Source organism: Phascolarctos cinereus, unplaced genomic scaffold (assembly GCF_003287225.1).
Source record: "Phascolarctos cinereus isolate Bilbo 61053 unplaced genomic scaffold, phaCin_HiC Scaffold_2;HRSCAF=192, whole genome shotgun sequence".
Taxonomy (NCBI): Eukaryota; Metazoa; Chordata; class Mammalia; order Diprotodontia; family Phascolarctidae; genus Phascolarctos; species Phascolarctos cinereus.
Genome location: NW_027555625.1, coordinates 37,817,200 through 37,841,123, shown reverse-complemented (window position 1 = coordinate 37,841,123; position 23,924 = coordinate 37,817,200). Strand labels below are relative to the sequence as shown.

The 23,924-nt window shown below is 45.0% G+C and overlaps 3 pseudogenes and 2 gene segments (V, D, J or C); 4 read left to right on the top strand and 1 right to left on the bottom strand.

Annotated features, from left to right (window-relative positions):
* The first annotated feature begins 2,263 nt into the window (after nucleotides 1–2,263).
* On the top strand, nucleotides 2,264–2,898 carry LOC110203583 (immunoglobulin kappa variable 3-15 pseudogene; annotated as a pseudogene). Its single transcript, XR_013484391.1, has 2 exons — nucleotides 2,264–2,371; nucleotides 2,582–2,898. The product of XR_013484391.1 is annotated as an immunoglobulin kappa variable 3-15 pseudogene (transcript).
* A 1,939-nt stretch (nucleotides 2,899–4,837) lies between these two features.
* On the bottom strand, nucleotides 4,838–5,489 carry LOC110203582 (immunoglobulin kappa variable 3-11 pseudogene; annotated as a pseudogene). The gene is made up of 2 exons (XR_013484390.1): nucleotides 5,379–5,489; nucleotides 4,838–5,154 (listed from the first exon to the last, which is right to left on the bottom strand). The product of XR_013484390.1 is annotated as an immunoglobulin kappa variable 3-11 pseudogene (transcript).
* A 2,289-nt stretch (nucleotides 5,490–7,778) lies between these two features.
* LOC110203580 (immunoglobulin kappa variable 1-6-like) lies at nucleotides 7,779–10,534 on the top strand. The segment is given in 2 exon segments: nucleotides 7,779–7,785; nucleotides 10,242–10,534. Coding segments are annotated over 2 exon segments (300 nt in total).
* A 4,890-nt stretch (nucleotides 10,535–15,424) lies between these two features.
* Nucleotides 15,425–16,050, top strand: LOC110203594 (immunoglobulin kappa variable 3-11-like). The segment is given in 2 exon segments: nucleotides 15,425–15,493; nucleotides 15,719–16,050. Coding segments are annotated over 2 exon segments (371 nt in total).
* A 6,817-nt stretch (nucleotides 16,051–22,867) lies between these two features.
* Nucleotides 22,868–23,509, top strand: LOC110203579 (immunoglobulin kappa variable 6D-21-like; annotated as a pseudogene). The gene is made up of 2 exons (XR_013484455.1): nucleotides 22,868–22,957; nucleotides 23,182–23,509. The product of XR_013484455.1 is annotated as an immunoglobulin kappa variable 6D-21-like (transcript).
* Nucleotides 23,510–23,924: the final 415 nt, after the last annotated feature.

The following is a 23,924-nucleotide window of genomic DNA, read 5'->3' as shown; positions in this document are numbered from 1 at the left end:
CCAATTTCTATAGCCTTTGGGACAAGGTTTCTTTAGTGTCTTTTATTGTGTTACATATGATGTCAGAAGTGTGCACTGTCTGGTTCGGCTGAGCTCTTTTTTCTCCTTTCTTTTAAAAATTTTTGTGACAAGGGAAGTCTTGCTGATCTAAGGAAGATACAGAGATATATTTGTAAGCGAATATGATTAAAAAACAAAAAAAGATAAAATTACCAGAAATCAAAATAAAATATTCATTATATGGAGTTGTTGTTTTACATAAACTTTTTTTGTTTTTGTTTTTGGTAAGGCCATTGGGGTTAAGTGACTTGCCCAGAGTCGCACATCTAGTGAGTGCTACGTGTCTGAGGTCAGATTTGAATTCAGGTCCTCCTGACTCCAGGGCTGGTGCTCTATCCACTGCACCACCTAGCTGCCCCTGTAAACTTTTTTTTAAAACAATCACAATAATAATAACAACATTTCTATGGTACTTTAAAGTTTACAAAGTATTTTAGAAATATTAACTCTTTTCATCCACATAACCACACTACAAGGTGGGTGCCATTTTTAATCCCCAATATAGAGATAATGAAGCTGAAATAGTCAGAGGAAAGGTGACTTGCCTAAGGTTTCACAACAAGGAAGTGTTTGAGATTGGATTTAAATTCAGGCCTTCCTGATGTCTGGTCCAGGACCCTACCCACTGCACCACCTAGCCATCTCTAGTCAGCCTTTGTTTCAATATCATAGAAACCCTCTTCTCTGGTGATACATTTTTAATCCGTAAATGTGTCCTCACGATTCTTCCTCGTATCCCAGGAGAAGAAGTGATCTGATCCTGGAGCAAAGGAGGCAAATGTCCACTGGAGGCTGAGGAGGAAAGGACTATTGAAGGCCCAGGTCAGGGTCTGTCTGGGAGCAAAGGCCTCACATACCCTGGGAGCTGAGGGCAGCTACTGGACAGTGCAGGGAGTACAGAGACAGGAAAGCAGGGTGGGCAGGAGCAGTGGATGATGGTCATTGAGCAGCTACTGAGCCCAGCCATTACCAGGCACCAGGGAGCCACTGAGGGCGAGAGAGAGGAGCAAAGGTAGGGAGAAGCTCTAGTGCCCCGGGGGAGGACTGGCCAGGTCTCTGGGGAGAGGCTGATGTAGCATGGGTAATATTATGGTCTATGGGAGAGAAGTTTCCTTACCTTATATACCAAATTATAGATTGATTATGAATCATGAGACCTTAGGGTCTTTTATTTATTTAATTTTTTGGAGGAAGCAGTCAGGGTTAAGTGACTTGCCCTGGTTCCCACAGCCACATAGCTAGCACATGGCTGAGGTCACATTTGAATTCAGGTCCTCCTGACTCAAGGCCGGCGCTCTATTCACTGTGCCACCTAGTGGCCCTACCTAGGTGCTTTTTAATGGATCATGTGGCTACTCCTTTTGCATGGGAATTCATTTCCCAAAGTGTCCAGATAATCTGTATAGAGTCATTGAGGAAGAAAAATGACTATTCCCTAGTGTATAGTGGCCCATCAAAATCTTGTCTTTTTATGGGGCCTTTTTAATGAACGAATAAATTAATCAATTAAAAATTATTGATTAGGTTGTTATAATGCACAAGAGTGTGCTAAGAGCTGGAGACCCAAGCAGAGTTGTGAGATGGCCCCTGCTCTCCAGGAGTTCACCCTGTAGGAGGGGAAGATGTCCCATATTGTAGACTTCAGCTGCAAGTCAAATGGAAATGTCTCATGGTCCTAAGGGTGCAACAGCAAAGTGATGGCAATTCCTCTTCATTAATGTAACTTCTTGTAATAAAACCAAATCACTTTCTGAGGCTGAATCATTTGCCTTTTCCTAGGGCTTTGGTAGCAGGAACGTTTTTCAGGAGCTGTCATAATTGTGCAGAATGGGGGAAAATATGCAACAATATTTACATAAACACTATGAAATGACTCCCTTCTGTTTTACTGACTCTAGTAGCTACAAATTCCAAAAATGTGAATCACTTCCAGTCTGGTCCCAGTCTGGTCCCAGTCTGGTCCTAAGCTTTCATGGCACTTTTGAGGTTTTCAGTGATAACTGGGACAGGGTAGGATCTAACACCACTGGGACACCCCCAACCCAGGGTTACAGAAGGGCAATGTTGTACTCACACAGATCAGGGTTCTGGGCTGTCCAAGAGGTGAGATCTCTGGGGCCTGTACAGTGGGCAGAAGCCTCCCTCCCTGAGCTGTTTTGCATGGCTCACTCCCAGTCCCTGAAGCTACTGAGGAGAGCAGCTATAAAAAGGCAACTGGGGAGGAAGATACTGCTAGGCAGCTCAGAGCTCAGGCACATGGACATGGGGTTCCAGGCTCATCTCCTCTTTTTCCTGTTGCTCTGGATCCCAAGTGAGTGAGGAAGAGCAGAGACAGCCCTGCCTTTTGTCCTCTGGGCAGAAGTCAGAATGTGTGTGATTCTGAGGGTCAGAGAAAAAATGTGGCTCTATGGGGCAGGGCCCAGCACAGGAAGGTTTAACTCACAACACTGCCAGAGAGTTCTCCTAATGTAAATATGGACTTGCATTTTTCTCACTCTTTATCTTGTGTTTGTGATTGCAGATGCCCGAGGGGCCATTGGGCTAATCCAGTCTCCAGCCTCCCTGTCTGTGTCTCCAGGAGAGAGAGTGACCATGTCCTGCACGGCCAGTCAGAGCATTAGCAATGAGTTACACTGGTACCAACAGAAACCAGGCCAGGCTCCTAGGCTCCTCATTAGATACGCTTCCACCCTGCACGATGGGGTCCCCTCGAGGTTCAGTGGCAGTGGCTCTGGGACAGATTTCTCCCTCACAATCAGCAGTGTGGAGGCTGAGGATGCTGCAGTCTATTACTGTCAGCAGAGCTATAGCTGGCCTCTCACAGTGCTACAGCTCTGAACAAAAACCTGCCCAGGCAGCAGCTGAGGGAGGCATTACTGCCCAGGGGTTTCTCCTTCCCCCTAGCTGGGTCAGAGGCAGCTCTCTGGGCTCCCTCAGGGGGAGGTTTTAGGTCTCACAGGAAGATGCTGTGGCTGTGACCAGTTCTGACCTTGATTTCTTTCCCAGACAAGAACCATGGAGCATCACAATCTAAATGATGAAATGACCTCCCAAAGGTGGGTTTCTCTACCCCACAGCTGACCAAGAGTCCCCTTTTCTAAATTCTCACCAATTGTTCTTATAGCTTTTCTTGAAGACCTCCAGGACAGGGAGCTAGGTGGTGTAGTCAATCGAGTCAGGTATGTTGTCAAGAAGACCTGAGTTCAAATCCAGCCTCAGACACTTAATAGCTGTGTCATATAGGGCAAGTCACTTAACCTTTGCTTGTCTTAATTTTCTTACCTGTAAAATGGGAATCATAATAGCACCAACTGGTAGGGTTGTTGTAAGGCTCTAATGGGATAATGATGACAAAGGGTTTGGCTCTGTGCCTGGCCCTTAGTAAGCACTACAGGAATGTTACCTCTCTTTATTATTATTACCACCTCCAGTAATGGATCCTCAGTTACACTTTTCCATGGTTCTCATTACCAGGGAGACTGGTAATATAACTGGATTTGACTCTAATTATCATGGAATTAATTTTATTTTTTGTTCCTGATCTCAGACACAACGTGCCTCTTGGCAACTTCCTTCCATTATTCCTTGCTCTGTGCTCTGGACTGAACAGAATGAACCCAATCCCTGAGTGTTGGGCAGACTCCAATGCTTTCTTGGTATTCTGCCTTAGTGAAACCACAAATAAGCATCGTCAAACCAAATGAATCTGCGGAGTAGCCATGCTTGAGATGCATGTCTCTGTACTTTGTGTCCTTCCCTTCTTTATCACGAGGTGGGTAACCCACTTCCTCATGATCAGAAGGTTTTCCACTCTTGCCCTGGCTTGGAGCACCTCAGGAATAATGCTTTCCCTCCTGGGTGCCCCATTTTAGAATGGACTTAGGCTGGTGTCCATCCAGAACAAAGGAGGCAGGATGGGGAGGCCAAGAGAAGGAAGGTTGCCTGAAGGAAACAGGGAAGTTTAGCTTGGGGGAGGACCATAGGGACATATAATAACTGCCCTCTGATATCCAAGGGGCTGTGACAATGAAGAGGGTGTGGACTGATACCAAACCACAGAAATAGGAGCAAAGAGTGGAAGGGGCAGAGAGGCAGACCTTAGACTGAAACTGAGAACAGACTCCTTGGTAAGGAGAACCATGGAAAAGTGCAAGTGATGACCTATTACTAGAGGTGGTAATAATAATAATAATAGTGAACATTTCTAGAGTACTTACTAAATGCCAGGCACAGTACCAAGCACTTTACCGTTATTATCTCACTAGATCCTCACAACAACCCTAGGAGTTGGTGCTATTATGACCCCCATTTTATACATGAGAAAACAAAGGCAAACGGAAGTTAAGTGACTTGCCCAGCCTGACATAACTAGGAAGCATTTGAGGCTGGATTTGAACTCAGGTCTTCTTGACAACCTGCCTGTATCTATCCACTACACCACCTAGCTCCCTAGATGGATAGACTCTCTTCGCTGATGCTTTTCAAGCAAAGCTTTAAGAACATTTGTTGAGAATTTGTAAAGGGGACTGTTGCTCAGCTATGGGTTAGACAAACCCACCTTTGGGTGCCATCTTATCTTTTAGATTGTGATACTCCATGATTCTTGGCTGGGAAAGAAATCAAGGTCAGAATTCGTCACAGGGCACACCATCTTCCTGTGAGACCTAAAACCTCCCCCTGAGGGAGCCCAGACAAGCTGCCCCTGACCCAGCTGAGGGGAAGGAGAAGGCCCTGGGAAGTGATGCCTCCCTCAGCTGCTGCCTGGGCAGGTTTTTGTTCAGAGCTGTAGCACTGTGGGAGGAGAACTACTGCTTTGCTGACAGTAATAGACTGCAGCATCCTCAGCCTCCACACTGCTGATTGTGAGGGAGAAATCTGTCCCAGAGCCACTGCCACTGAACCTCGAGGGGACCCCATCGTGCAGGGTGGAAGCATATCTAATGAGGAGCCTAGGAGCCTGGCCTGGTTTCTGTTGGTACCAGTGTAGGTAATTGCTAATACCCTGACTGGCCGTGCAGGACATGGTCACTGTCTCTCCTGGAGACACAGACAGGGAGGCTGGAGACTGGGTCAGCTCAATGGCCCCTCGGGCATCTGCAATCACAAACACAAGAGAAAGAGTGAGAAAAATGCAAGTCTATATTTACAGCAGGGGAAATCTCTGGCCGTGTTGTGAGTTAAATCTTCCTGTTCTGGGCCTTGCCCCCATGATCACCACTGAAGAGCCACATTTTCTCTCTGACCCTCAGAATCACATACATTCTGACTTCTGTCCAGAAGGACAAAAGGCAGGGCTGTCTCTGCTCTTCCTCACTCACCTGGGATCCAGAGCAACAGGAAAAAGAGGAGGTGAGCCTGGGACCCCATATCCATGTGCCTGAGCTCTGAGCTGCCCAGCATCTTCCTCCCCAGTTGCCTTTTTATAGCTGCTCTCCTCAGTAGCTTCAGGGGACTGGGAGTGAGCCATGCAAAACAGCTCAGGGAGGGAGGCTTCTGCCCACAGGACAGGACCCATTATCTCACCTCTTAGATAGCCCAGATCTCTGAGCTGAGTGCAGATTTGCCCTTTTGGGACCCTGGCATGGGGTATCCCAATGATGTCAGATCCTACCCTCTCCCCATGATACCTGAAAATCTCAAAGATGCCAAGAAAGCTCAGGACCAGACTGGGTCCAGTCAGGAAGGGATTCATATATATGTCTAGTGACTTCAATCAGGTTACCCTCCACTCTAGTCTAAAATACTTGCTCATCAATCATGATTCTTATTACATCCCCACTGCTTCATAGTGATTGCTATGATTGTCTGATCATCAGGCAGGAATTTGTAGGCCTTAGAGTCAGTGCAACAGAAGGGAGTCATTTCTTAATATTTTAGTAAACCTTGTTTGATTTTTTCCCTCATCTACCCAATTATCACAGCTCCTGAAGAAAGTTCCTGCTACCAAAGTCCTTGGAAATGGCACATGTTTCAGCCTCAGAAGTTGATGTGGTTTGATTAGAAGAAATGATATTCAGGTTGGCCAACATGACAAAACAGGAAAATGATAAATGTTGGAGAAGATATGGGAAAATTGGAACACTAATGCACTGTTGGTGGAGTTGTGAAATGATTCAACCATTTTGGAGAACAATTTGGAACTATGCCCAAAGGGCTACAAAAATGTGCATACCCTTTGATCCAGCAATAGAACTTCTAGGGCTGTATCCCAAAGAGATCATACAAATGGGAAAAGGACCTACATGTACAAAAACATTCATAGCAGCTCTTTTTGTGGTGGCAAAGACTTGGAAATTGAGACAATGCCCATCAATTGGGGAATGGCTGAGCAAGTTGTGGTATATGAATGTAATGGAATACTATTGTGCTATAAGAAATCATGATCGGGTGACTTCAGAAAATCCTGGAAAGACTTGTATGGTCTGATGCTGAGTGAAATGAGCAGAACCAAGAGAATGTTGTACACAATAACAGCCATGTTGTGCAATGACTAATATTGATAAACAACCCTTCCCAGCAACACAAAGATCTAAGACATCTCCAGAGGCCGTGTGATGGAAAATGCTATCTACATCCAAAGAAAGAATTAACAAAGTTGAAATGCTATTTTTTTTCTCTTCTGTTGAGTTTTGTTTCTTCTTTCTGATGGTTCTTCCTATTAATTTTAATTTTTACTTACAACACCACTAATGTGAAAATATGTTTAATAGGAATGTAAATGTATAGCCTATATCAGATTGTGCGCTGTCTTGGGGAGGGTTGTGGGGAGGAAGCGGGACAAAAATTTTAAACTCAAATCATATGGAAGTGATTATTGATAAATCAAGATAAATTAATAAAATTTTAAAAAAGAAGAAGAAATGATACTAATGAAGAGGAATTACCATCACTTTGCTGCTGCATGCTGAGGATCATGAGGATCCTTTCAACTTCCAGCTCAAATGTCCAATATAGGACCTCTCCCCCTTTTGCAGCAGGAGCTCCAGGAGAACAAGAACCATCTTACTGCTTCACTTGGGTCTCCAACCCTTAACACAGTGGTTTGCCCATCACAGATGCCTGATCAGTTTTTTTAAAAATTCATTAATGTATTCATTCATGAAAAGGGCACTGTAAGAAGCCAACATTTGGATGGGCCACTAGGGAAAACTCATTTTTGTTTTTCATTGACTCAACACAGATGACCTGGGAACTTTGGGATATGAATTCCCATGCAAACTGAGGACCTACAGAATCCTTTAAAAAGCACCTCATTGGGGGTGCTAGATGGTGCAGTGTATAGAGTACAGGAGTCAGGCAGACCTGAGTTCAAATCTGGCTTCAGCCATTTACTGGCTTTGCAAGAAGAAATTATAGAGAAATTCTAGGAAACTTGAGAAGCCCCTCTAAACTAAATCAACCTATAATAAGTGACTCTTTGACTTCAACTAAAAATTGGAAATCACTTCAAATAATGGAAAATATGTTAGTATATATGGATCAGGGACAAGGAATGAAAGAGTCAAGGACTGTAGACTACACAGAACGCTTATACCTCTAGAACCTTCATGATCTTTGAGAAAAGACATAGTATGCATAGACACGATAATCACCAAGTAAAGTCACAAAAACAAGATATTGATCATACTTTAAAGACAGGAAATTACTCATTAATGATGTCAGACTCATTCCTGTGTCTGTTCTCTGTATCATCAGACTACTTATTTGTTTGAGCAAAGATGAAAGGTAAGACATGCATTGAAAACAATTCCATCTTGACTCATTTAAATGAGTTATTGTCACTGAAAAAATCTGTTGGCAGAAAATGACAAAGGCATCAATTACAATGACTTGGTATGAAAGTTCATCCAATGAAACCGTTGTCATAAAATGGAGACCAAAAGAATCTAAAAATGAGCAAATATTCAATTTACTTCCCAAATGGAAAAACTAGAACTCAAGAGCAATACCAGTTTGCATTATAAGTTCACTTGCAGAATTTTCTAAGATTTGTGAGTGGTATCACCTCACTGATGATGTTTTCATAAGAAATAGAGAGAAAGACAGAGACAGAGAGAGAGACAGAAAAACAGAGAGATAGACAGAGAGAGAGAAAAGCAGAATAAGGAAAATAAGAATAGCTCAAGACACTATTTAATAGCACTAGAGGCTATTTAGGGACAAAAGCAGATGGAGAGAAGGAGAAAGAGGAAGAGGAGGCAGAGGAGGAGTGAGATTTTAGTCACCTCGTTTTAGAGATGTGGAAACAAGATGAAGAAATTTGCCCAAGATCTAGCAAACAAGTTAAATATTTGCCCCATTTTAGGCTCTTTTGGACTCCTTTCTGTGACAATAGAGTTTTATAGGTTGAACTTTCATATGACGTCATTGTAATTGATGCCTTTGTCATTTTCCTGCTTTCCTATTGTTTAGTGTGCACAACTTGTATAAATATGTCTAGACGGAATCATTTTAAAGGCATGTCTCACAGTGTTCTTTGCTCAAACAAATCCATAGCATCACCATACAGAGAAATTATACAGGAATGAGTCTTATATCAGTAAGGAATTGTTTCCTATCTATGAAAATATGATCAATGTCTTATTGTTGTGACTTTACTAGGTGCTTATCATGAGGATTCTGTGTAATTTACAATCTTTGACTCTTTCACTCCTTATTCCTTATCCACACATTCTAACATATTTTCCACCATTCCGAATTTTAAATTGAAGTCAATGAGTAACTTATTATAGATTAATTTATTTTAGAGTTACTTCTGAAGTTTCTGAGAACTTCTCTATGGTTTCTTTTCACTCAGCTAATAAACGACTAAATCTAGATTTCAACTCAGGTCCTCCTGCCTCTAAGGGCAGAGCTCTATCCACTGTGCCATCCAGGTGCTTTTTAAAGGATCCTGTGGCTACTCCATTTGCATGGGAATTCATTTTCCAAAGTTCCCAGATCATCTGTGTAGAGTTAAAGAGGAAGAAAAATGAGCATTCCCTAGTTTAGAGGAGCCCATCCAAAGCATGGCTTCTTGTAGTACCCTTTTAATGAATGAATAAATTAATGAATTAAAAAATACTGATTAGGTAGTTAGGATGGATGAAACATGGTGCTAAGAGCTGGAGACCTAAGCAGAGCTGTAAAATGGCCCCTGCACTCTGGTAGCTCACACTGCAATAGGAGGAGATGTCCCATACTGAAGATTTCTGTTGCCAGTTGGGTGGAAAGGCCTCATAGTCCTCAGGATGCAGGAGCAAAATGATGATAATTCCTTTTCCTTAATGTAATTTCTTTCAATCAAACCACATCAGTTTCTGTTGAACCATGCCAATGCCAAGGACTTTGGTAGCAGGAATTTTCTTCAGGAGCTGTGGTAATAGTGCAGATGGGTGAAACAATCCAGCAATATTTCATAAACGCAATGAAATGACTCCCTTTATTGTGTTGACTCTAATGCCTAAAAATTCCTCCCCGATGATCAGACAGTCATAGCAATCACTATGAACCAGTGGGGAGTGGAATAAGAATCATGAGAAACAGGTGGGTGTTTCAGACTAGAATGGAGGGTCACCCCGTTGAGGTCACAGGACACATATGGGAATCACTTCCAGGCCTGTCCCAGTCTGGTCCTGAGCTTTCTTGGCATCTTTGAAGTTTTCAGGGCATATGGTGACAGGGTAGGATCTAACACCACGGGAATACCCCCCATCCAGGGTCACAGAAGGCCAATGCTGCACTCACACAGCTCGGGGTTCTGGGCTGTCCAAGAGGTGAGATCACTGGGGCCTGTACAGTGGGCAGAAGCCTCCCTCCCTGAGTTGTTTTGCATGGCTCACTCCCAGCCCCTGAAGCTACTGAGGAGAGCAGCTATAAAAAGGCAGCTGGGGAGGAAGGTGCTGGGCAGCTCAGAGCTCAGACCCATGGACATGGGGTTCCAGGCTCCTCCTCTTTTTCCTGTTGCTCTGGATCCCAGGTGAGTGAGGAAGACCAGAGACAGCCCTGCCTTTTGTCCCTCTGGGCAGAAGTTAGAACGTGTGGGATTCTGAGGGTCAGAGAGAAAATGTGGCTCTTCACTGGTGATCATGGGGGCAGGGCCCAGCACAGGAAGGTTTAGCTCACAACATGGCCAGAGATTTCTCCTGCTGTAAATATGACTTGCATTTTTCTCACTCTTTACCTTGTGTTTGTGATTGCAGAAGCCCTAGGGGCCATTGAGCTAACCCAGTCTCCAGCCTCCCTGTCTGTGTCTACAGGAGAGACAGTGACCATGTCCTGCACGGCCAGTCAGGGTATTAGCAATGACCTACACTGGTACCAACAGAAACCAGGCCAGGCTCCTAGGCTCCTCATTAGAGATGCTTCCACCCTGCACGATGGGGTCCCCTCAAGGTTCAGTGGCAGTGGCTCTGGGACAGATTTCTCCCTCACAATCAGCAGTGTGGAGGCTGAGGATGCTGCAGTCTATTACTGTCACCAGAGCTATAGCTGACCTCTCACAGTGCTACAGCTCTGAACAAAAACCTGCCCAGGCAGCAGCTGAGGGAGGCATCACTGCCCAGGGGCTTCTCCTTCCCCAGCAGCTGGGTCAGGGCAGCTTGTCAGGGCTCCTCAGGGGAGGTTTCTAGGTCTCACAGGAAGATAACTGTGATTGTGGCATGTCCGGCAAGTCACTTAACCTCGTTTTTTCCTACTCTTCTTCCCTGTAAAATGGTGATCATAACAGCACCAACTACTAGGTTTGTGGTGAGGACCTAATGAGATAATAATGATAAGGTGTTTGGCACTGCTCCTGGCACTTAGTAAGCACCACAGGAATGTCACTTCTCTTCATTATTATTACCACCTCCAGTAATGGATCGTCCATTACACTTTTACATGGTTCTCATTACGAAAGTCTCTTCTTTAGTTTAAGTCTGAAGTCTGCCTCTCTGCCCCTCCACCCTTCACTCCTATTTCTCTGCTTTGGTATCAGGCAGAACAAGTCACACCCTCTTCCTCCTAAGAGCCCTATGAATGCTTGAAGGCAGTTATTACTTGTCCCCATGGGCCTCCCCCAAGCTAAGCATTCCTGTTTCCTTCAGCCAACCTTCCTTCTCTTAGCCTCTGGTCCTTTCCCCATCCTGGCTGCCTAGCTCTGGCTGGACACCAGCCTGTCTCAGTCCATTCTAAAATGGGGCAACCAGGAGAGAAAGCATTATTCCAGAGGTGCTCTAACCTGGACAAGACTGGAACATCTTGGGACCTACAAAGAACTAGGTTACCTCCTCTCCACAGAGAAGGGAGGGAGACAAAGTACAAAGGCATGCATTTCTGGCATGGCTACTCTGCAGATGATGTTGTCTGACTATGTTTTTTGGTGGTTTCACTAAGGCAGAACACCATGAAAGCATGGGAGTCTCTCCAGCACCCCCTGGAGTCTTGTCCTTATATCTGTGTAAATGGCAGCTCTGCCATGCGTGCCCATGCAATGACACCGCTTTTGTAATGTCCTTCCTAAGTTCACTCAAAGGCTCCCCCAAACCAATGGGGCCCTTCTTCACTTTGGGGGACATCACCAGGACACAGTGCAGCACATGGATCATCCAACAGCTGTCCCGTTCTCTTGCCATCTGCCGTATTTTTTCAGCCGACATTTTCTATGATCCTCTTCATCCTCCCCCTCCTTAATAATTCCTTGTTTCTGTTGGTTCTGCCCTGCCGTGTCCCTCTCCATTGGCTTCTCTAAGCACCATGAGGAAAACTAGACCCCCCATAAGGACTGCAGTGATGTAAATGAAAACACAAACATCCCAACAACACTGAATGCTTCATTCTGGAATGACCAAGGTTAACCTGGGAAAGGAGTGGAAAAAATGGTCCTTCCTCCCCTCATTTTATATTGTGTTGATTTATTGGTTGGTTTTGCTGAAATGTGTCTCCCTACTTCTTATTTTTTAGTATTTGTTATACTCCTTTGAATGTAGGAGGCAGGCACAGATATATTTGTAAATTATTGTAAAAAAAGATATAAAAAATTAAGTCAAAATAATGTGGTCATAATATGGAATTTATGGATGGATCTATCTCACTGAGAAAAAAAATTGAAAAACACTGACCCTTTTCTTTTAGTTTTTGCTTTAAAAGTGGTCCTAGAGAATAGAAGAACAGACTGGGATATGTTTGTAAATTAATATAAAAAGTTTAAAGTAAAAATAAAAAAGTTATAAAGCAAAGTAGTCATATTATAGAATTTATAAGTAGGTACATAATTGTTTTGGAAAAAAATGGCATCCCACGGTCTCTCACCCACACACACACATAGACACTGACTAAATATTAAGGAAGAAGAACGAAATGGGATTGTCAGGACAAATTTAGAGGGAGTTTGGAAGAGAAATGTGATTAGAAGCTGCAAGTGTTCATGATTCCAGCAGCACCTGAGTGAGCCTCTTTGCATGTGAGGCCTGGTTCACAAAGGAAGATTTCAAAGGAATGGAAGCTCTTTGTCTCCATATATACAGGGCCATGCTTTAAAAAAGAATTCTGAACTTAAACATCAGAAGACCGTTTCCATACACACCAACAAAACACAAAAATAAATACATTCTACAAACTCTGAATCTCCATTTCATACACCTTGGCTTGAAAACAAGTATGTGATAAACCACACACTTCATTTTCTATATGTCCTGCTCTTCTGTACTCCCTTCCAGATGCCTTCTGCTCTCTTGAGTGTATTTTTTAAAAAAATGTTTACCTCATTTTTTTCAGCACTACTGCTAACCTCCCTTACCCCCTGACATTTCCTCCCTTCCCCACCAATTAAAACTGAAAGAATGAAAGAGAAAAACCAAAACCTTGTGAGAAATAAACATAACCAAACACAAACAATCCACACAGTAGCTATGTTCTAGAATCTGTCTCTGTTCCTTGTGCCAGGCATTTCTCTGCCAGGAGGCCGCTAACACACTTTATCGTGGTCCTTTGGAGCCATGATTGCCTTGGTCATTGTACTGGTCAGACTTTTCTCTGTCATCTTTGCTGGATCCTCTAACCATAGGAGCCCCTCAGGGCTCTGTCCTGGTCCTCTTCTCTTCTCCCTCTCTACTACTTCACTTGGTGAAATGCTCAGCTCTCATGGATTTAATTCCTATTGCATTGCTGACAATTCACAAATCTCCCTTTCCTGCCCTCATCTCTCTGTCAGCCTCCAATCTGGCATCTCCAATTGCCTTTCAGACGTCAAGAACTGGAAGTCCAGTACACATCTCAAACTCAAGACTCCCAAAACACAACTTGCTGAATTTCCCCCTCAACCTGCCCCTTCCCCTACTTTTCCCAATCCTGTAGAGGGCAACACCTCTCTTAGAAATCCCTCAGGCACTAATTTAGGAGTCATCCTGGGCTCCTCATTATTTCTCACTGCCTCCTCCTACCCCACATCTAAGCTGTGGCTAAAACCCATCAATTTCCTCTTTGCAGAATCTCTTGAATATGCCCCCTCCTCTCTCTGACACTGCCAGCCCCCCTGCTGCAGCCTCATCACCTCAGGCCTGGATTGTGGCATTGGCTGCAGGGGGGGGGGGTTGCCTGCTTCCATTCTCTCCCCACTCTAATCCATCCTCCATTCAGGCAACAAAGTGATTTTTCTTTAAACTCAGGGCTTACTCTGTCATCTTTCCTACTCAGTAAATTCCAGGGACTCCCTATTGCCTCCAGAGTCAAACACAAATGTTTCTGTTTGGCATCAAAGCCTTTCACCACCTAGCCCCCTCCTGCCTTTCCAGTCTTCTTTCACCCTGACTCCAACACATACTTTTCAATCCAGTGACACTGGCCCTTGGGGGGGTGACCCACAAACCAGACATCCCAGCTAGTGGCTCTGGACATTTTTGGGGTGTCCCCCATGCCTGGAATACTCTCCCTCCCCATTTCCACTTACTGATTTCCTTTATGTTTTAGCTAAGATCCCAACTTTCACAGGAAGCCTTTCCCAACATCTCTTCATTCTGGTGCCTTCACTCCGCTAATTCTTTCCTATTTATCTGAATATACTTTGTCTGCATATCTTGGTTGCCTGTTGTCTCTCCCATTAGATTGTAAGCTCCTTTAAGGCAGGCGTTGTCTTTTGTCTCTTTTCGCACTCCCATTGCTTAGCATAGTGCCTAGGTGCTTGATAGATACTGACTAAAAGACCAACAATATAGCATGATTATACTCAGATCTACAGGATAAGCAAAAAGCCCCAGGAATATTGTGCCTAAAGGTCATATCATCTATATGAAAAAAATGTGACAAAACTCCAGAAGGAAAGTATTTCAAGTCCAAGGAATGGCTCAATATCACACAAGACCTAGCAGCTTCTAGCAAAAACCTGAGAAATCTTGGAAAACAATATTCCAAAAGGCAATAATCTGAAAAACCAGAATACTTAGATGGCAAATCTGAGTTTGATCACACAGAGAAAAAAACTCATTTTTATTCAAATAGAGGGTTATCAAGTACTTTGGCTGAAGAGACACAGCTGAGTCTTTCCCCCACAGCTGGGATAGAGACAGATTGTCTGGCTTGTCTTTGGGGGAGGTTTTCAAGGCCTCAGAGGAAGATGCTGACGCTAATTCTTATTTTCATTTTTCCCCTGAAGTGATGGAATGGCTGCACCTGTCATTTCACTGGGCTAGCAAACTCCTGGGTGAAGAAGCACCCGACATCGCTACTCTCATCCTCCTCTCTGTTCCAGCTTTCCTGTAACTCTCCAAATGTACAATCACCCAGGATTCTGATTTGATTGTCATCCTCAACTCCTCTCTCACATGCACCTGAGATGACCAATTTGTTGCCAAGTCTTATCATTTATACTTTGAAGATGACTCTCACATATGCTAACCTTTCTTCTTGAGAAACTCCCCTGTGGGTGAAATACTTCCCTCCAGTAAGAGTTTATCACTGGCACTTTGACACAGCTATCATTGCCTGGAGGCAGCTAGTTGGTGCAATGGCTCAAACATTAAGCCTGTACTCAGGAAGACCCAAGTTCAAACGCATTCTTAGACAGTTATAAGAATTTTGACCCTGAGCAAGTCACTTAACCTTTGTCTGTCCAACTTCAAGGCTGGTCCCAGTTGGGTCCTGAGCTTTCTTGACATCTTTGAGTTTTTCAGGGCTGCTTGGGCACAGGGTAGGATCTAACACCAATGGGATAACTCCATGCCAGGGTCCCAGAAGGGCAATGCTGCACTCACACAGCTCCAGGTTCTGGACATTCCAAGAGGTGAGATCACTGGGGCCTGTCCTGCGGGCAGAAGCTCCCTCCTGAGCTGTTTTGCATGTCTCACCCCAGCCCTGAAGCTACTGAGGAGCAGCTATAAAAAGGCAGCTGGGGAGGAAGATGCTGGGCAGCTCAGAGCTCAGGCACATGGACATGGGGTCCCAGGCTCACCTCCTTTTTTCCTGTTGCTCTGGATCCCAGGTGAGTGAGGAAGAGCAGAGACAGCCCTGCCTTTTGTCCTTCTGGGCAGAAGTAAAAATGTGTGTGATTCTGAGGGTCAGAGAGAAAATGTGGCACTTCATTGGTGATCATGGGGGCAAGGCCCAGAACAGGAAGGTTTAACTCACAACACGGCCAGAGATTTCTCCTGCTGTAAATATACACTTGCTTTTTTTCTCACTCTTTACCTTGTCTTTGTGATTGCAGATGCCCAAGGGGCCATTGAGCTGACCCAGTCTCCAGCCTCCCTGTCTGTGTCTACAGGAGAGAGAGTGACCATGTCCTGCACGGCCAGTCAGGGCATTAGCAATTACCTACACTGGTACCAACAGAAGCCAGGCCAGGCTCCTAGGCTCCTCATTAGAGGTGCTTCCACCCTGCACGATGGGGTCCCCTCGAGGTTCAGTGGCAGTGGCTCTGGGACAGATTACTCCCTCACAATCAGCAGTGTGGAGGCTGAGGATGCTGCAGTCTACTACTGTCAGCACAACTATAACTGGCCTCTCACAGTGCTACAGCTCTGAACAAAAACCTGCCCAGGCAGCAGCTGAGGGAGGCATCACTGCCCAGGGGCTTCTCCTTCCCCAACAGCTGGGTCAGGGGCAGCTCGTTTGGGCTCCCTCAGGGGGAGGTTTCTAGGCCTCAGAAGATACATAAGCTGTGTTTGTGTTTCTCTGACCTTGATTTCCCAGAAAAGAATCACAGAGTGCCATAATCTCAATGATTCAATGACACCCCAAACCTAGGTTTCTCTAACTATACATGACCAAGATTCCCCTTTCCAAATCCTCAATAAGTATTGTTAATGACATTGCTTGTAGACCTCCAAGGCAGCAGCACTAGCTACCAAGGAGATGCAGTGGAGAGAGGATAGTTATGTAAGATACCTGGTCTTCAATCAGTGGGTAAAGGGCAGTGACTGTTCTATTTGTAAATCACTTAGCACAGTGCCTGGCACATAGTAGGGGCTTAGGAGAGACTTATTTTCTTCCATAGATACCTTGTCCTTACTTCAAGTATTAAATCTGCCTCTCTTCAGCTTCTCCCCATTGCAGGAGTTTCTGCCACTGGTGCCAAGCAGAACAAGCCATACACCTCGATTGTGTGATAAATCTATGAAGTCTTCAAGGTCGCCCTCCACTCCATCCTGGTGCCCCATGTATGTTCTGCAGGCCAAGCATCTCTGCTTCCCTCCAGTGATCTTCTTTACCCACCATGGCCTCTAATCCCTTCACCATCCTGACTGTTTCTCTGGCTGACTTCCAGCATTTCTTGGTTCCCTCTACCATGGGGCACCTGAAACTGGGAAAAAAACCCACTCTTCTAGGGATGACTTGCCCAAGGGAAGAACACAGCACACTGGGATAGACTAAAGCACAGAGCCATAAGATGTGGCTGTCTGTGTTTAGGACAGGGTGAAATACACACTGGGATCTGTTCCCTCTAATCATGTAGATGACTCAGCCGTGTCTACTTGCCATTCAGGCACTAAAGTGATTTTCCTAAAGTGCAGATCTGATCTTATAACCACCCCCCTCACCGCCCAACTCAATACATTCCAGTAGCCTCTCTATTTCCTCTTAATTCTAGTGCCTTCCCTCTCTAACTATTTCCAGTTCATCTGCTCTATAGTTTGCTTTATGTAGATTTATTTACATGTCATCTCCCCCACTAGATTGTAAGCTCCTTGAGGCAGCACTTCTTTTGCCTCATTGTGAACCTCCAGTGCTTAGCACAATTCCTAGCACACAGTAGGTGCTTCCCACATGATAACTGAGGTATGAATTGAATGATCCCATGTTACACCTCTTGTCCTGTCCTCATAGACGTTCATCTCATTAATCTCCTGTGCTAGGCCCTTCCTCACTTCCTCTTAGCATCATAATCACACCAGTGTAACATAGAGACTAGGCAAGAACTTAAGTGTTGTAGAAACAAAAGATGTGGATAAAGATCTATTTGTGAAATACTCCCCCTCCTTCTTTCCTTCACACCCATCCCCACTCCCCACCAAGAGCATTTTCACACCTGGTTCTAACCTGTTAATCAAGGATTATTGCACATTACTCCCCTTTATGAATTCTAAATCTAAGTCAAGTTGGTCTAATAGTAATGTCCTATACCTGGCTTTGCACCTCCAGTGTGGGGCAGTGGATAAATCAGGGGGTTTGAAATTAAAGGAACTGGATTTGAGCCACATTATATCCCAATTACATTTTAACCTGATTTGATTCCACTGAGGAGTGTAGCCAGCAGTTTCTTGTTTAACACCTCTGCCCTAAAGCACCTTTCTTTGTTTCTCTGGGTGCTAAGTATAGGCAGCCAGGGGTAGAGAAAAGGACATTGGATATGAAATTAGAGACCATAGCTTCCCATCCTCATTCTGTTCCTCCTGCCTGTGTGATCTTGTGACAGTCATTTCAATTGTCTGAGCCCCAGACTCACAGAATCACAGAGTCTTGGTGCTGTGAGGGACCTCTGTGGCTGTCTTGTCTCATACATACATGCAGAAATTCTCCCAGTAATATGTCTGACAAGAGGTCGGTCAACTTCTGCTGGCTGACCTCCAAAGGAGGGACCCCAGTACCTCCATCCATGTTGACTGTAACTATCAGGGAATTTCTTTTGTTTTTTTGGGTCCTGATGTCAGACATGGTACTCATTTAAGATCAATTGAGCCCCAATAAGGGCCAAAAACCTGAATTAATCTTTTTCTCTCTGAGTGAACTAAAAACACCCCTTCCTGTGTCAGCAAATTCCGGGACCAGATGGAACTGACCAGCATTCTTCCTGGTCGTTATCACTAAGCCCAGCATGTCTGGGACCAGACACTCTCTTGAATAATGGGACTCTTCTTATTTTGGTCTCTAATTTCAATTGACACTTTTACATTCTCCTATTTTATTGTATTTACAACCTATTCAATTAAGAAAATTCCTTTCCCATGCTATATGTTAAACAAACATATGGAGGCTGTATGTTTTGTAACACAGACATCCTGAGTCTGATCACTCTAAACTATTATAAAACCTCTCTCATTTTGCTTAATCTTGGAGTCAGAATCATGTTCTGGCTCCCATGTTGACATGATTCGCTAGCTAAAAGGGAATAAACTATATCATCATGTATTGCCTAACTTGTTTGCCTTCTTTCACCAAACTTTCAGGTTGACAGACACAGTGTGTCTCTTGGCAACTTCCTTCCACTGTTGCTTGCTCTATGCTCTGGACTGAACCGAATGAACCCAAGCCCTCTTCCACACGAGATCCTATTAGATACTTAAGAGAGCTATCATGACCTCCGAGCTATCATGACCTCCTCCCACTGCACAAAAAATCTTTTTTTCTCCAGATCAATGTACCCAATTTTTTCAGCTGATTCACGTGTGAAATGGACTCAAACTCCCTCACCGTGGATTGCTCACAGTAGGCCAGCGTTGAGTGCTGACTCTGTGTGCCTTTCCCTCTGACACTTTAGTTTATCAATGACTGTTTTCAGTCGGGGCACCTAGAATTGAACGTAATATTCCAGATTAGAATTGAAGAGGTGGAATTACCAGCTTCCCAAAGACCCAGACTGTGGCAAATGTAATTTTTCTACATTTCTCAGGAACCTATCATGAACTGAGAAGCATGAGGAAACCTCACTGATCCTGAAGTTGCCCCTGAAGAGCACTGTGCCATGGAGAGTGGGCATTGCCCCCAGAGCAGGAGAGATGCAGGAGAATACAGAAGGCGGAGAAGTGTCCCTCAAATCTGTCTACTCAGGAACACACACTCCATGGCTTAGTGAACCCACAGGCAGCCTGATGAGAGGAACCCTGAGTGCAGGGGAGCCCTTGGGTCTGGTTTCAAGAGAAACGAGAAAGGGCCACCTATGGCAAATTCCCAAACTCCCACTGCCAGCTTTGATTGGCATCCCCATGGACTTGGGGCAGGTGGTTGGCTTTCTGGTAAGAGTGGAGGCCATGATGAGAAGGACTTTTAGAGGGAGGCCAGAGATGCATTTTGAATGCTTCTCCTCCTGAACCTTTTTGTCTGTCTCAGGTATTTTTGAGAGCCTTAACTGAAAACACCCTTTGGGGCAGGTGCCTAAATTCCCGTGAGAGTAAGAAATTGAGAAGGTCCACAAAGACTGAATGAAAGGGGGATGGGGGACAAAGGACATCTTACAATGAATCCAATCCTGTTAAATATTGTATATTTATGCATTTCTATTTTATTATTTTTATTTTCAATTAACATACATTTTTATTAATCAGTATCTCCCACCCCATTCCTATTAAGCAAAATTTTTAAAATTGAAATAAAGCCCTCAACATATAGTCCTATATTCTGATGAAACTAATTCCCACATTTGCCACACCTGAAAATGTATGTCCTTCTCTGGGAGGAGGTGAGGACATTTCATGTTCATTCTTTGGGACTCGTGGTCCACCCTGGCCTTGATCCCGGTTCTAAAGGCTTTCCAAGTTATTTCTGTCACATCCTTATCCTTGTTTCAGCGGCTCTCCCAGCTCTGCTCACCTCAGTCTGCATCAGTTCACAGAGGCCTTCCCAGTGTCCTCTGAAATTGTCCACGTCCTCATTTCTCTTGCCCTCATGTTATTCCATTATACTCACCTATCACAAGCAGTGACCTCGTTTCTGAGAGAAGACAGGATGGGCTCAGGCTCACAGTGTCCTTCAGACCTCAGGAAATCCTTCCCATGAACCCAGGCAGAGATGTGGCCCTCCGCTCAACTGCCAGGGCAGGAGGAACCAGCTGGGGCAGCCAAGCCATGCTGATCTGCCCCATGGGAGGGTTCTGTTTGGGCCTGGAGCGCTGTGGGAGGTGAGGTATGGACCTGCCTTCAGTGACCTCAGGTTCGGCACAGCTGAGGCAGAGGGTGACATCTGTCCCAGGCCAGCTGAGTTGTGAATAAGGAGATTTGGTGTCGCTGCTGGTTTCTGGTGGTACCATTGAAAATCATGAGAAATATCTGAGCTGACCTTACACTTGATGTGGACTCTGGGTCCTGGTGACACTGACAAGGAGGCTGCAGCACAACAGCCCCCTGGGAACCTGAAATCACAGAGAAAAGACGAATATATGGAAACTCGATACATCAGTCCATATGTGATCAGGCTGCTTTGTCTTGGGCCGAACACTAAGGAGGAGGAAACATCTTTGTTTGGCAAAACTCTAATCAGGCTAAATCCTCTTCCTCACAGTGTTGCTCATACACAGTCCAAAAGCTGCCAAATGTCCAGTAGTTGGTTATATAACCTGTCATCTGAAGGAGGTTTTTTCACCTTTCCTGGTCTCTGACCTGAGATGCAGAGCAGTACACCCCAGAGGAGCCGAGCCTGGGCCCATCTCCTGCCAAAGTCCTCCTTTCAGTTCATCAGTGATGACTGCTGGGGTCCCTGCACATGTATGAGGCTCCTCCCTGAGGAAAACAAGCAAATGAGCTGAAGGTTCAGGTAGGCACAGTCATCAAGGCAGAGCCATCTTCCCTTCCTCTCAGACACGGACAAATCAATATCAGCAGTTATTGTCCATTCAGAGCTGGAAAGGTCAGAGAAGCTCAGCTGGGGCTGGATCCCTTCTATGTGAGCCCAGGGGGAGGGGCGGCCTGGGGCAAGGGATGGGCCACTAGCCAGTCAGGGGGCAGGGCTGCATCTTACCTGGGGACCTTCCAAACATGGCTGAGACTTTCTGAAAGTCAGTTTCCATTCAAAGGGATTGGGCTGAATGACAACTCTTTAACTCAATGACCTCTTTGATGGCCTTCAGGTATATGTAACTTCTAGGGATATACACACAGAGAAATATGGGACCTGTATATATATACTACAGCCTGTGCATAAGTGTATATGTGTGTGTCTATGTATACCTAAAACATATATGTCTAAATACATAGGTAAATATATGATATATACCACAAGTGCTTAAATGTTATCTATATTTAATATATAAAATGACTATATATATATATATATATATATATATATATATGTATATAGCATAAACTTACCTGTGTGTGTATGTGTGAATGTAGTGAGACTATCCCCCTCATGTAGCATGGGCTTTCTTGATGCGGCTCACAGAGGAACATGAATAGAGCCTCTCTGGGGAGAGGCTGCTGCAGGATGAGTAACATTATGGTCTAGGGGAGCAAAGTTTCCTTTCACTAACATATCAGATTCTACATTGTGACTTCTGTGGCCTTAGTAGGGGATTTTATTTATTTATTTTGGGGGAGAAGCAGTCAGAGTTAAGTGACTTGCCCAGGGTAGCACAGCCACACAGCTAGTAAATGGCTGAGGTCAGGTTTGAACTCAGGTCCTCATGACTCCAAAGTTGCTGCTCTATCCACTGAGCCACCCAGTGGCCCCACCTAGGTGCTTTATAAAGGATCCTTTGGCTACTCTGCATAACCCAACCTTCCCAGATAACATGTATAGAGTCAATAGGGAAGAAAAACTTTTTTTCCCTGGTGTATAAGGGCCCATCCAAAGCTTGTTTTCTTATACTGATCTTTTAATGAGTTAATTAATTAGTGAATTAAAAAATACTGATTGTGCATTTGTGGTGGAGAACACTATGCTAAGAGCTGGAGAGTCAAGTGGAGCTGGGAGATGGCCCCTGCTCTCCAGGAGCTTACCCTGCAGTAGGGGAGATGCGCCATACTGAGACTTTAGCTGCAAGTTGGATGGAAAGGCCTCTCGGTCCTAAAGGCTTGGCAGCAAACTGATGGTAATTCCTCTTCATTGATGTAATTTCTTCCAATCCAATCACATCAGTTTCTGAAGCTGAACCATTTACCATTTCCAAGGACTTTGGTGGCTGGAACTTTCTTCAGGGGCTGTGGTCATTCTGCAGAGGGGAGAAAATATCCAACAAAGGCTAAGAAATGACTCCCTTCTGCTGTAATGACCCTAATGCCTACAAATTCCTTCCTGCTGATTAGATAGTCATAGAAATCACTGTGAACCAGTGAGGAGCAAAATAAGAATCATGGGTGATGGGCGGGTGCTTCAGGCTAGAATGTAGGGTAATCCCATTAAAGACACTGGACACAAATGAGAATCACTTCCAGGCTGGTCCCAGTCTGGTCCTGAGCTTTCTTGGCACCTTTGAGGTTTTCAGGGCTGATGGGCAAAGGGTTGTATATAACACCACTGGGATACCCCCATGCCAGGGTCCCAGAAGGCCAATGCTGCACTCACACAGCTCGGGTTCTGGGCTGTCCAAGAGGTGAGATCACTGGGCCTGTCTTATGGGCAGAAGCCTCCCTCCCTGAGCTGTTTTGCATGGCTCACTCCCAGCCCCTGAAGCTACTGAGGAGAGCAGCTATAAAAAGGCAGCTGGGGGGGAAGATGCTGGGCAGCTCAGAGCTCAGGCACATGGACATGGGGTCCCAGGCTCACCTCCTCTTTTTCCTGTTGCTCTGGATCCCAGGTGAGTGAGGAAGACCAGAGACAGCCCTGCCTTTTGTCCCTCTGGGCAGAAGTCAGAATGTGTGTGATTCTGAGAGTCAGAAAGAAAATGTGGCTTTTCACTGGTGATCATGGGAGCAGGGCTCAGCACAGCAAGGTTTAACTCACAAAATTGCCTAAGAGATTTCTCCTGCTGTAAAATGGACTTGCTTTTTCTCACTCTTTATCTTGTGTTTGTGATTGCAGATGCCTGAGGGGCCATTGAGCTGACCCAGTCTCCAGCCTCCCTGTGTCTCCAGGAGAGAAAGTGACCATGTCCTGCAAGGCCAGTCAGAGCATTGGCACCAGCCTACACTGGTACCAACAGGAACCAGGCCAGGCTCCTAGGCTCCTCATTACATATGCTTCCACCCTGCACGATGGGGTCCCCTCAAGGTTCAGTGGCAGTGGCTCTGGGACAGATTTCTCCCTCACAATCAGCAGTGTGGAGGCTGAGGATGCTGCAGTCTATTACTGTCACCAGAGCTATAGCTGGCCTCTCACAGTGCTACAGCTCTGAACAAAAACCTGCCCAGGCAGCAGCTGAGGGAGGCATCACTGCCCAGGGGCTTCTCCTTCCCCAACAGCTGGGTCAGGGGCAGCTTGTCTGGGCTCCCTCAGGGGGAGGTTTCTAGGTCTCACAGGAAGATAACTGTGATTGTGGCATGTCCGGCAAGTCACTTAACCTCATTTTGTCCTACTCTGCTTACCTGTAAAATGGTGATCATAACAGCACAGGTTTGTGGTGAGGAGTTAACGAGATAATAATGATAAAGTGTTTGGCACTATGCCTGGCACTTAGTAAGCACTGCAGAAATGTTACCTCTCTTTATTATTATCACCACCTCCAGTAATGGATTTTCCATTACACTTTAAATGGTTCTCATTACTGGAGTCTCTTCTTTAGTTTAAGTCTGAAGTCTGCCTCTCTGCCCCTCCACCCTTCACTC